This window comes from Saccopteryx leptura, chromosome 9 (genome assembly GCF_036850995.1).
Source record: "Saccopteryx leptura isolate mSacLep1 chromosome 9, mSacLep1_pri_phased_curated, whole genome shotgun sequence".
Taxonomy (NCBI): domain Eukaryota; kingdom Metazoa; phylum Chordata; class Mammalia; order Chiroptera; family Emballonuridae; genus Saccopteryx; species Saccopteryx leptura.
Window position 1 is genome coordinate 44,642,359 of NC_089511.1, and position 12,992 is coordinate 44,655,350.

Below are 12,992 nucleotides of genomic sequence, written 5' to 3' on the forward strand. Positions count from 1 at the left end.
CTCCCACATCTGCATGCCTGTGGTTTACACACATCCTTGCATGTTGTACTTGCCTTGCAATTTCTCACTCATCCTTCAGTCACACTCCTCTAACCCCTCCAACAGTGATGGCTGTTTTCTGGTGGATGGAGAACACTGCTCCCAAACTGAGCGGACCATCTTTTGTCCCCCTGCCCCCTCTAGGAGAGACGGGAGCTATGGTGTCCTCCACCCTGAAGCTGGGCATCTCCATCCTAAATGGAGGCAATGCTGATGTGCAGCAGGTAATAACAGGCAAAGGGGCTTGGGAGGGGGGCTAAGAAGGGGTGAGGGGTTTCTGTGTGACTTCCAGTGCCCCCTGCACTGCTGCCCCCTCTGCAGAAAATGCTGGATTATCTGAAGGACAAGAAGGAAGTTGGCTTCTTTCAGAGTATCCAGGCACTGATGCAGACATGCAGGTAGGAGCATGTCTTTCAGTGAAGCTTTGGGGGCAGCTGTGCCCCCACTCCTACCACTTCCAGTTCTAGTTCTGCTCTCTTGGTTCCAGGAACAGAGACCCATTCAGACTAGCTCAAATGACAGGGAGTTTATTATAAGAATTCACATGCAGGCCCTGGCCAGTTGGCTCAGTGGTAGAGCGTCAGCCTGGCGTGCAGGAGTCCCAGGTTCGATTCCTGGCCAGGGCACACAGGAGAAGCACCCATCTGCTTCTCCACCCCTCCCCCTCTCCTTCCTCTCTGTCTCTCTCTTCCCCTCCCACAGCCAAGGTTCCATTGGAGCAAAGGTTGGCCTAGGTGCTGAGGATGGCTCCATGGCCTCTGCCTCAGGTGCTAGTGGCCCTGGTTGCTGGGCATGCCAGGTGGATCCCGGTCGGTTGCATGCAGGAGTCTGTCTGACTGCCTCCCCGTTTCCAACTTCAGAAAAATACAAAAAAAAAAAAAAAAGACTTCACATGCAAGAAAATAAAAAGAAAAACAGAGTTCACATGCAACAATAAGGAAGGCAAAATGCCACCCTTACAGATCCAGGCAGCTGGAATCAGAAGGTTGTTGAGAATTCAAGGGGCCCCCAGCAGCGGGGAATTGGGTTCTCTCTAATGCCCCCTATTAATGTGTCTATGACTGTCTGCCTTTGTTCTCTCCCTGTTGACTGGCATTCTCTACGCCTCTGAAGCTTTTGCTAATTGATGGTTTCTGTATCCTCCTGCTTTCAACTTGTACATATTTCATCCTTGCCCCACATTACTTAATACAGTAGTTGCTACTGCATAGCTTCTGCCAGCTCTGTTTCTGCTTCCTCTTTGTCTCTGCTAGTTCCTGGTTTCCCATGGCTCTCTACCTCCCACTGTGAGGGGCTGCAGAGCTATGTTCGAAGACCTCAGCACATCTTCCATCTTTCCTTTCTTCCCCTCAGCGTCCTGGATCTCAATGCGTTCGAGAGACAGAACAAGGCAGAAGGGCTGGGCATGGTGAACGAGGATGGAACTGGTGAGGCCCTCTTTTGGGCTTCCCTTTCCATGGGGATTTTTCCTTCAGGACCAACCCCCACTCCCAAAACTGCCCAGGACTCCCTTCCTCCAAAATACCCCCTCTCCAAGTGCATCCCCAGATCCCCCCCCTGCCCTGTCCAGTGGTTCCCAGCCCTGTCCCCCATCCCTCCAGGGTCTCTCTCATCATGGTCCCCACCCCTGGGTGTCCTTGTGTCCTGTGTTCTCTCACCCATCACAACATGGACCCCACCCTCTACAAGCCCCAAATTTCCCGCCCTGGTTGCTGTTCTCTCATTAATGTTCCTAATCCGGGTTAATCGAGTCTCCTCCTTGCTGTGTTGTGACGTGTTTAACCTTTCTGCCCTGATCCTTGCCTCCTGCCTCTCCACCTCTACCTGTCCATCTCTCTTTCTCCTCCCTCTCCTTTCTTCCCCAATGCTTTTACTGTCATTTCCTACTCTCTTCCTGGCTTCCTTCTGTCTCCTTATCGCTGTTTTTCTGTATGGGTTGTTTCTTTCTCCCTGTCTATGTCTTCGTTCCTGACGGTGTGTCACTGTGTATGTTTTTCTGTCTCTGTCTCCTGTCTCTTTTCCCTCTTTTCTCCTGCTTCCTCCTCCCATCCTGTTGGCTGCCCCAGTCATCAACCGCCAGAACGGTAATTCCCCCAGCCCGTTCCCCTAGCTGTGCTACTCTGCCACCCCTCCCTTATAGCGCCCGCCGCCCCCTCCACCTGGGGGCTGAGGATCTGGGACGTCCAGGGAGAAATTCAGTGGGTCACTGTGCCCACGGAAAGTCTTGAGATCAGGGTCCAGAGACAAAGATTCGGGTCCCAGATTAGCTACTAACAACACCTGGGACTATGTACCAGTCACTTACCTTCTGTTGGTCTCAGTTTCCCCATATGTAAAGTAGAACCTAGAGAAGATGGCAAAGACCCCTTTCCAGACGGATGTTCTCGGACTTCCAGACCCAGATTCGCAGTCCCGAGGTGGGGTGTTCCCACTCCTAGCCACCCCGCTCTTTGCGCCACAACCCTGATTGGTGGGGTCTGCAGTTTCCATCCGCCAACTGGATTGGTTGCCCCTAGCTTCCACGCTGATTGGTGTGCTTGCGTCCTCTGCGCCTGCGATGGTTGGCCAATTCACTGTCTCCTCTCTGTTTCCTCCCCTACACGCCTCCTTGGGTTGGCTTCTTTCAAATGCCCGTTCTGATTGGCTTATATTTGCACCCACCCCCTCTGCTCTTGGATTGACTGCTTTCAAGGCATCTGAGCAAATTGACTGGTTTTCAATCCCATTCCCTCCCTGCTCAGATCCTTTGCGTGAAAGTGATCCCAAACCCCATAATCCATTAATCCCACGGCCCTGGAGGAGTGCTGAGAGGGAACCAGTTGCTTGATCCTCTGCTGGATCAGGCAGACACTCCCGGATGTCATATAAGTGATGACATCCGAGGGACACTGATGTAGAAAGACACTTGAGGCCTCAGCTTCATGACTCGAGGGCCCCTCGGGTCTCCATCTGCTGTTACTGGATTCTGAAATCATGACTCCCTAGTGCCATGGATGTCTGTGGCCCTCACAGTGTCTTTGAAGTGGTAATCGCTCCTCCCTGCACCACTATGCTTTGTGCATGCGTGTGCAGAGTGCATAGCCTGTGTGTGCGGGTGTGCTCGGTCCTGGCACACCTGACCCCTTTGGGCCCTGCCCCCTTTCTTCATCTAGGAGAGAAGGTCATGGCAGATGATGAATTCACCCAAGATCTGTTTCGATTCCTGCAGTTGCTCTGCGAGGGGCATAATAATGGTGAGGAGGGGTGGGTGGAGTGGAGAGGAGGCTGAGGTTTGGGGACAGTTTGGAAGTGTTGCCTGGTAATTTCCAATCCCCTCTTCCTGTTATCAGTGATGGCCTCACCACCCATCCTTGATCCCATTGTCCATTCTTTTCTCTCTCTCTCTCTCTCTCTTGAAGGAAGTAGGATTTATTTAGCCCGCGGAACAGCGTGACCCCAAAAGAGGCAACAAAACACGTGCTCCCCATTGTCCATTCTTTCAGCCAGAGTCAAGCTCAATCCACCCACCTTCCTAAATCTCTCTTGAATTTCTGGAATGTAGTCACTTTGCTTCACTTTCACTTCCTCTGGCCAGAAATTCGTTTGGCAAAATCAATTTGCCCAAATAAGCAATTAGCCACATGCCATATTTCCACAGGCATTTCAAAATTGAGTAAATGTTGTGGATTTCCATACTTTGGGTCTGTAGAGAGGGAAAAAAAAATCACATGGCATTTTTCAATGAATCTATTAGAATCACTTATTAGTTTTGCTTCTTATAAAATATATATATATACTTTGCCAGGAGGAACAACTACAGATTCTTTCCCAACTTAAGCAAGAGTTTTACCAACGTTTTATCTGGTTCAGGCAATTTAAACAGATTAAGGGTGACTGGCAAGTTCAACACATAGTTGGTCAGAAAATATAACCCCATGTGGCACACATAGTTTATTACATTAAAGGGACAGCCCAAATTCTGTCCAATATTCCACTCAGTACTATTTCAGTCTCATGGTTGTGGTTTTAATGCTTAGCAGGTGATTATGAAACCACAGTCTGCTCAGAAATTAGCCTTCATAACAAGGAGAGAATTATAAACCTAGCTTCCATAGAACTTCAACTCACTTGGCTAGTGTTTTTTATAACTGATGTGTAAATATCTCTAATCTTCAGTCTTTTCTTTTCAACAAAGGATAAAGCATGAACTATTGCTTTACATTCTTAAAAGCTCTTATGTCCACCACTAGTTTTTCTTCAACGTTTGTTAAATACCCTTCTGCCATGTAACTAGGGTTTCCTTTCTTTAATTTCAACTAAAGTGGAATTAGTCTTTGGGATTTAAAATAAATTGTATTCCCTGGATTCTCATTTTTGGAAATGAGAATGTTTTTATGGATGAGATTTCTCTCTCCCAGCAAACTTGCAATCCAGTCTTCTGTCTAAATTCTTGGATTAATTACCTAGCCCAGTCAAATAAGAATTTGAAATATCTTTCAAATCTCAGATGCCGTGCATGCCTTGAGTATTCAGTGCAATTTAAAGCAGACAAAATGTGTTGTCTCTGCCCTGGCTGGTGGCTCAGTGAATAGAGCGTCAGCCTCACATATGGATGTCCCAGGTTGGATTTTCTGTCAGGGCACACAAGAGAAACAACCATCTGCTTCTCCCCCTCTTTCTCTCCTTCTTCCCCTTCCACAGCCAGTGGCTTGAATGGTTCCAGCGTGGCCCTTGGCACTGAGGACAGCTCCCTTGGAGTGCATCAGCCTTAGGCACTAAAAATAGCTAGGTACTGGAGCATAGGCCCCAGACGGGGTTGCCAGGTGGATCCCGGTCAGGGTGCATGTAACTAGGGTTTCCTTTCTTTAATTTCTGCCTCACTATCTTCTCTCTTCTCACCTAAAAAAAAAAAAAAAAAAGAAAAGTTGTTTCATGTTTGTGTATGACTATGTCAGTGTTTTCATTTGACAGAGTGGGGAGCTGTGTATCTAACCATTTAGGCATATAGTATGATTTAAATGAACACAAAAGATTTAGCAAAACAGGGTTGATGAGAAAACCTGTATATTTGCTTATAAAATCTTGAATATTTGAGTATACTTTGTCTAAAATGTGAAACCAGGCAAAAGGACATTTAGCCTGATACATTGATTGTGAAGTGGCTATAGGGAAGTCAGGTGGAAATTAAACCTTTGGGAAGAAAAAAAATTTTTTTTAAGTGAGAGGAGGGGAGATAAAAAGACAGATTCCTGCATGTGCCCCGACCGGAATCCACCTGGCAACCCCTGTCTGGGGCTCATGCTGGAATCAACCGAGCTATCCTCAGCGCCCAGGGCAATGAAAAAGAAGAGGGAGAGGAAGGGGAAGAGAAGCAGATGGTCGCGTCTCCTGTGTGCGCTGACCAGGATTGAACGTAGAGCGTCAGTGCACCAGGCTGATGCTCTATCTGCTGAGCCAACTAGCCAAAGCTGCAAAAACAAAACAAAACAAAAAACAGATAAACCTTTCAAGGGCTATTAAAGCCATCCTGTGCAACATAACATTGCTATCAACATTAAAAGTTCACTGCAGCAGTGTTTGTTGCTTTGATAATGACAAATTGTTTGTTTGGCAAATGGGTCTACAGAGTTGGTCCTCAAATTTAAGTGTGCCTGAAATCACCTGGAGGCCTTGTTAAAATACAAATTTCTGGGCCTCACCCCAGAATTTCTGATTTAGTAGTTCTTGGGTGAAACCCAGGAATATGCATTTCTAACAAGTCCCAGGAGATGCTGGTTCTGTTGGTCTGGGGCCACACTTTGAGAATCACTGTTCCAAAGTGCAGCTGTTAATCAGTACTTTCAAGGTCCTTTAAGAAAAGCTAATTTTCATCAAGCACTTAGGTACCAGCTGCTATCCTAATTCCTTTATGTATGCTAAAGTATTAAAACCCTACCTCAGCTCTAGCCTATTGTGACCACCATGTTACATATGGGAAAACAGGCAAGTCTGTACCACACAGAGAGTTTCAATAACTTGCCTGAGGTCACACAGTTGGGAGTTCATGCAGCCAACTCCTATTCATCTTTCAGGTCTCTGCGCAAAGGTCCCCTCCTCCAGCCTTCCTCTACCACCCCAGCTGGGTCTGGCATTCTCTGGGTCCCTCTGGGTTTTCCCCATCATAACCCTGATTATTCTGCCTAGTATTCCCCACCACCACTCCTGCCACCAATGAACAGTGCAGTGCCATTGTTAGTATCACACTGAAGTAGAGAGAATGGTCTAATAAACCCCCAAGTACCCATCACTCAGCTTTAATAGTTATCAACTTTCTGCCATAGAATAATGTTTTTCAAATAGCAGGAACCAACTCACCATAGGGCTGTGAATCAGTTTATCATAGAGGTTCTCATCCTAACTGCACATTGGTATACCTGGTGAGCCTTGAAAAATACTAAAGGACAGTTTCATCTCCCAGATTCTAATACTGGTCTTGGGTGTGACCTGAGTAATTGAGACTTTTAAAAAAAACGTTTCCACCTAACCAAGCGGTGGCGCAGTGGATAGAGCGTCGGACTGGGATGCTAGAGACCCAGGTTCGAGACCCCCAAGGGCGCCAGCTTGAGCGCAGGCTCATCTGGTTTGAGCAAAAGCTCACCAGCTTGGACCCAAGGTTGCTGGCTCGAGCAAGGGGTTACTCGGTCTGCTGAAGGCCAGCGGTCAAGGCATATATGAGAAAGCAATCAATGAACAACTAAGGTGTTGCAATGCCCAAGGAAAAACTAATGATTGATGCTTCTCATCTCTCCGTTCCTGTCTGTCCCTGTCTATCCCTCTCTCTGACTCTCTCTCTCTCTGTCTCTCTGTCTGTTAAAAAAAAAAAAAGTTTCCCATTGATTTGAGAGAGAGAGAGAAAGGAAGGTGGGGGTGGGGGATAGAGAGAGAGAAGCATCAACTGTTTCCACTTAGTTTTGCTGGGATTTTTTTTTTTTAAAGCCTCCAGGTGATTCTAATGTGCAGCCAAGGTTGAGATGTTGAAAACTATAGATTCAGGGAGTTGAGATCAGAATTCCTCCTAGTTGATAATGAGACAGAAAATGTCAGATGTATAGCACATAGTAAGGGTATGTGAAACTTGTTTCAGGTATATGTGGATATTATTTCAGATTAAACATGTGTACTGGGTCTCAGTGTAAAATGGATTTCCTCCATTTTACATTGGTTGCAGTTAGAAGAGATTGAAAATTACCACATGAGAATATAAACTTCACAAGGGCAGAGATTTTGTTTTCTTTTACTGCTGTGTTCCTAGGGCCTGGAACAGTGCTGGCACATAGTAAACGGTCGATAAATTTGGAGTATCAAAGAATAAGTGGCCAGCCTGACCAGGTGGTAGCACAGTGGATAGAGCATTGGACTGCAGAGGACCCGGGCTCGAAACCCCGAGGTCGCTGCTTGTGCGTAGGCTCATCAGCTTGAGCGCGGGGTCACTGGCTTGAGTGTGGGATCATAGACATGACCCCATGGTTGCTGGCTTGACGCCCAAGGTTGCTGGCTTGAGCAAGGGGTCACTCGCTCTGTTGTAGCCCCCCCCCCCCCGTCCCGGTCAAGGCACATATGAGAAAGCAATCAATGAACAACTAAGGAGCCACAAGGAAGAATTGATGCTTCTCATCTCTTCACACACATAAAGGAATAAGTGACCAATCATCAGTTTCCATTAGCATATAGTAGATGCTCAAAAATATATAATGAAGCCTGACCAGGCGATGGTGATACAGTGGATAGAGCGTCGACCTGAGACACTGAGAACTCAGGTTCAAAACCCTAAGGTCGCCGGCTTGAGCATGGGACCATAGACATGAACCCAAGGTCGCTGGCTTGAGCAAGGGGTCACTGGCTCAGCTGGAGCCCCCTGGTCAAGACACATATGAAAAGCAATCAATGAACAACTAAGGAGCTGCAACTACTAGTTGATGCTTCTCCTCTCTCTCCCTTCTTGTCTGTCTCTGTCTCTCTCCTTCATATATATATATACATATATATATATGTATATATATATATCAAATATATATTCTACAAATGAACAAAGAAATGACAGATGCTTATCTCCTCTGGCTTTTGGTAGGTGCTCAATAAGTATTGGTTAGGTAAGTGAATACTGTATGTAAATAATCTTCCATCTCTCCCAGCACATAGTAGGCATTCAGTAAACATTTTGCAAACAAATGGAGAACTAAATCTCCATTTACCCTGCTACATTGTAAGTGCTCAAGAGCCATATTTTGGAAAGTAATCTATGAATAAATGATTGACCTTCTACCACATCTTGCATGTAGTAGGCCCTGAATAAGTATTTCTTACATAAATGAATAGATAAGCCTCCATTTCCTTTCGCATACAATAGATACCTGATAAATTAAATACATTAATGATTAATATGCCTTCTGGCATACAACAGGCATTTTACTTAAACACCTGCATTAATGAATAAATGACTCACTGTCTACCTCCCTTAGCACAGGGTAGATTCTCAATGAATGAATTTCATCTTCCTAGATTTCCAAAACTACCTACGGACACAGACAGGGAACACAACCACTATTAACATCATCATCTGCACTGTGGACTACCTCCTGAGGCTGCAGGTGAGGATGTGAGGCCGACCAGGTGTGACCCCAGTCGAGAACTGTGAGAACATCATTGGCCTAGCATCTCCTCATCCCCTGTCTGCTCCCCAGGAGTCCATCAGCGACTTCTACTGGTACTACTCCGGCAAGGACGTCATTGAGGAGCAGGGCAAGAGGAACTTTTCCAAGGCCATGGCGGTGGCGAAACAGGTGTTCAACAGCCTCACTGAGTACATCCAGGTATGGCCCACCTGCTGTGGCAGGGCGGGGCAGTCCCGTATCCCAGACCCTGCCTGGCGCTCACGGAGCCCTCTGCCCCCCAGGGCCCCTGCACCGGGAACCAGCAGAGCCTGGCACACAGCCGTCTCTGGGATGCCGTGGTGGGATTCCTGCACGTGTTTGCCCACATGATGATGAAGCTAGCTCAGGTTTGGGCCCTCAGTTTACCCAACGGCTTCTGGGCACCCCTATGGCCCGTTTCCAGTTCTGCCCCACCGCTCAGTTTCTCCTCCAAATGCTCCCGGCATGTTCCAGACTGGTTTCCTCCCCATGGCCAAATCTACCTTCTTTCCGGATTGGCTTTCTGCATGACCCCGCCTCCGCCTTTGCTGCCACCAATCGTCTGATTTCTCATTCACACTTCCATTGGTCTGACGTTTGGGCAGCCCCTCTGGCCTGGAGCTTCTCTGTGGTTGTGAGGTCGTCAGATTCAAACACCCCTAGGTATAGGATAACCGCGGGCTTCTTGATTAGGGCCTGGGGCTAAAGAAATGTTTTGCTATTGATTCTGCCAATGGCACATGACGCCCATCGCGGGCATCCAGGATATAAGGTCCATCTCCCATGTCTACAATCTTCGTGCTCCCCTTTCCCCACCACTCCCTCCCCTTTGCGTCTTTGTCAGTGTCTCATGAACAGAACGCCATATCCATTTGCTCTGCTTCTGTCTGGTAAACATATTCAAGACTGCCATAAATACTACAACAGGGCCCGACATCTGAAGGGGCACCACCCACATCCTAGATATCATACGTACATCGGTGTAGTTATTACAATAGTTTTCCAGTAGAGGCAATAAAGTATTCTGTATATTATAATTTCCAAGCAGGTATAGTCTTGAGAAAGGAAAGCCCTTTTCTAATTTACTCAAAGGGGCTAGCAGAAACCCTGCCGGGTGTCATCTGTCATTTGAAATGAATTGAATTTAGGAATGCAATTCCTCGGTGTCAGTGCTGTTGAAGTCTAATGTTGGTGTAATCTTAAAATTCTAGAGTTAGAGTCTGTTGGTTTCATAGCATAGAGCCTTAAACCCTTCAGAATTATTTCATCAGCTAGGGTCTAGGGTTAGGTTGCAAAGGCTATAAATCTAATGCAAAGTGGTGGTTTACAGGAAGGAAAAATAATTTTATCAGTTCACACCATAGTTCCAGAGCCTACAGTGATGTCACAGAAATGTCTTTGTCCTGTCTGGCTTCATCCTCAAGCTGGCTCTCCCAAGGGGTTAGAAAAATGATGCCCTATGCTTCCAAGTACCCCACTCAGCCCCAGAGGGAAGAGAACCCCTCTTTTATGGGAGCCCCAAGGAAAAGACCTACAATACTCTCTGATTGGGCTATTGGGTAACATGCCTATCCTGAACCAATCACTGGGACCAGGAGAAAGAAGGTTTTGACTGGCCAGATGTGGTCATATACCCATCCCTAGAACCAGGAAGATGGAGTTAGCCTCACATGCTCTGAGAGTGAAGTTAAGAGAAGCAAGGGTTGGATTCTGGGCAGGCACGCAGCCTTAGGATCTTGAGATCCTGGAATGTTAGAAGCTTAGAGTCAAAATGCAGATCTTTGGAACTGTGAAAATGTGTTAGAATTAGAATCGGCAACTCTAGAACTAGCTAGCATTGGTGTAGAAGCAACCTTACATTACATATCTCTGCTATCCTTCTTTCTCCTTTCTCCTGCATTTTATTAACTAGAACCATATTTAATTACCACTTTATAGGTCAAAATGGTCAACTATTGGCAATTTTATGTAACTCAACCTAATATGTACAAATACAAAAAAAAAAAAAAAAAAGGTAACACAAATATAGACCATGAGGCAGAACTTGGACTATATCGGAAGGGGAGGCAGTATGTCCCTACATTTTTCGCAAAAGGCTTACCAGAAAGCACATGGCTGTGTGTTCCAGCCTTTTTCCCAAACCAGAGTCTTACTTTTTCTATCACACATTCATTCAACAAACATGTGCCTTGCACCCATCATACGCCAGGCACCGGGCTGAGCTCCCATCCCTTGCCAGATCTGTGGCTCTGACCCCAGTATTTTCTCCTGTCTGTCTCTGTCTGTCTCAGTCCCAAGCATCTGCTCTCTGAGCTCCTACTCCTCCCAGACCTTGTCTGCCAGCCCTTGCCCCACATACCACCTGTTGGGCCTGCTTCCCCTGAAATGCCAACCCCACCCCCACACTCTTGTCTCTCTACCCCTTCCCCTGCTTCCGAGGAACATGTCTGGACTCGGGTCTCCTCGGAGGTAAGAGGGGAGGAAAAAGAGGTCTTAGGCCCTGCTGGGTGGGTGAGGAGGAGCAGAAGTGGCTGGAGATGGGGGAGGCGTCTCTGCAGAGACTAGCCCTCACATAGCTGGGATGTGGGTCTCTAGGACTCAAGCCAGATTGAGCTGTTGAAGGAGCTACTGGATCTACAGAAGGACATGGTGGTGATGTTGCTGTCACTACTAGAAGGTAAATACCTAGTGCGTGGGGTAAGGGGAGATGACAAAGGTATATAGACCAGTGGTAGTCAACCTGGTCCCTACCGCCCACTAATGGGCATTCCAGCTTTCATGGTGGGCGGTAGCAGAGCAACCAAAGTATAAATAAAAAGATAGATTTAACTATAGTAAGTTGTTTTATAAAGATTTATTCTGCCAAACAGCGAAAATCTGACATAAAGTACTTGGTAAGTAATTATTATTATTATATGCTTTAACTTGCTGTAACTCTGCTTTATAAATTTTATAAAGTAAAGTTACTTCCCTACTTTATAAATCACCATTACTGTGGGACCAGTGGGCGGTTAGAAAATTTTACTACTAACAGAGATACAAAAGTGGGTGGTAGGTATAAAAAGGTTGACTACCCCTGGTATAGACAAACCTGAGAATGGCCCTGTGAGACCCAGGAGAACCTAACCTTCAACCATCAGGATTAATGGGTTGATGAAGAAGTCACATTAACAAGCTCAGTAGATACTTATTGAGAACTTATTATGTGCCAGGCCCTGATTGTACATATATTAGTTTATTGAATCCCCAGAAAAATCTTAATAAGTTAGGTGGGCTGGATACTTTTTAAATATATGTACTTAATAATTACTTATTTTCTAAATGTATCAGTTAGCTTTGCTGCCTAACAAGCATCCCTACAACTTAGTAACTTAAAAACAACCATAATTGGGCTGACCTGTGGTGGTGCAGAGGATTAAGTGTCTACCTGGAATACAGAGTTCACTGGTTCAAAACCCTGGGCTTGCCTGATTAGGGCACATATGGGAATGGATGCTTCCTGCTCCTCCCCTTTCCTTCTCTCTTCTCTCTAAAATTAATAAAATCTTTAAAAAAATAAAACCACCATAATTTATTGCTGATTAATAGAGCAACTTAACTAGTAGATAGACTTTTTCTGTAGAGGTTCATAAAGAATGTCCTATTTTTTATATGGCTGCATAGTATCCCATTGTGTGGGTCGCAGTGATTTATTAAACCTCACCCCTATTGTTGGACATCCATCCAAGTTTTAAAAAATATTTTGCTATAACAATGTTGTCATGATTAATCCTCCTACAGAATTTTGGGATTTTTGACAATTAGTCATTTGCTTTTAAAAATTAGGTTTCCAGGCCCTGGCCAGGTAGCTCAATTGGTTAGAGCATCATCCTGATATGCCAAGGTTAAAAAAGAAAAGAGTACATGTTCGATTAAAAACAAATCAGAAGGTTTCCTTTAAATATCAGATTTCCAACTTTTTTTTTCCTTTTTTTTTTTTAGTGTAAGAGAGACAGAAAGGGAAAGAGATGGGAAGTATTAACTCATAATTGTGGTACTTTAATTGTTCACTGATTGCTTCTCATATGTGTACTGATCAGGGGACTTCTGCTGAGCTGGTGACCCCTTGCTCAAGCCAGATACTTTGGGCCTAAAGACAGTGACTCTGCACTCAAGCTGGCAACCTTGGGGTTTCAAACCTAGGTCCTCTGTGTTCCAGGCTAATACTCTATTCACTGTGCCACTGCCTGGTCAGGCTCCAGCTTTGTTGATTGATTTTAGAGAGAGAAGAAGAGGGAGAGGGGCGGGGAGAGAGAGAGAAATATT

The 12,992-nt window shown here is 45.8% G+C and overlaps 1 protein-coding gene across 4 annotated transcripts in view; it reads left to right on the forward strand.

Moving 5' to 3' along the window:
- The window catches only part of RYR1 (ryanodine receptor 1), a 130,456-nt gene that overhangs the window by 83,470 nt on the left and 33,994 nt on the right, over positions 1-12,992 (forward strand). For 2 of the 4 annotated variants that reach the window (XM_066348706.1, XM_066348707.1), the window contains 9 exons: positions 184-263; positions 361-437; positions 1,393-1,466; positions 2,106-2,123; positions 3,192-3,272; positions 8,557-8,645; positions 8,739-8,867; positions 8,951-9,055; positions 11,283-11,364. In XM_066348706.1, coding sequence (XP_066204803.1) covers positions 184-263; positions 361-437; positions 1,393-1,466; positions 2,106-2,123; positions 3,192-3,272; positions 8,557-8,645; positions 8,739-8,867; positions 8,951-9,055; positions 11,283-11,364 — 735 coding nt within the window. The remainder of the gene's footprint in view (positions 1-183; positions 264-360; positions 438-1,392; positions 1,467-2,105; positions 2,124-3,191; positions 3,273-8,556; positions 8,646-8,738; positions 8,868-8,950; positions 9,056-11,282; positions 11,365-12,992) is intronic. The other 2 variants (XM_066348709.1, XM_066348710.1) reach the window with 1 other exon arrangement.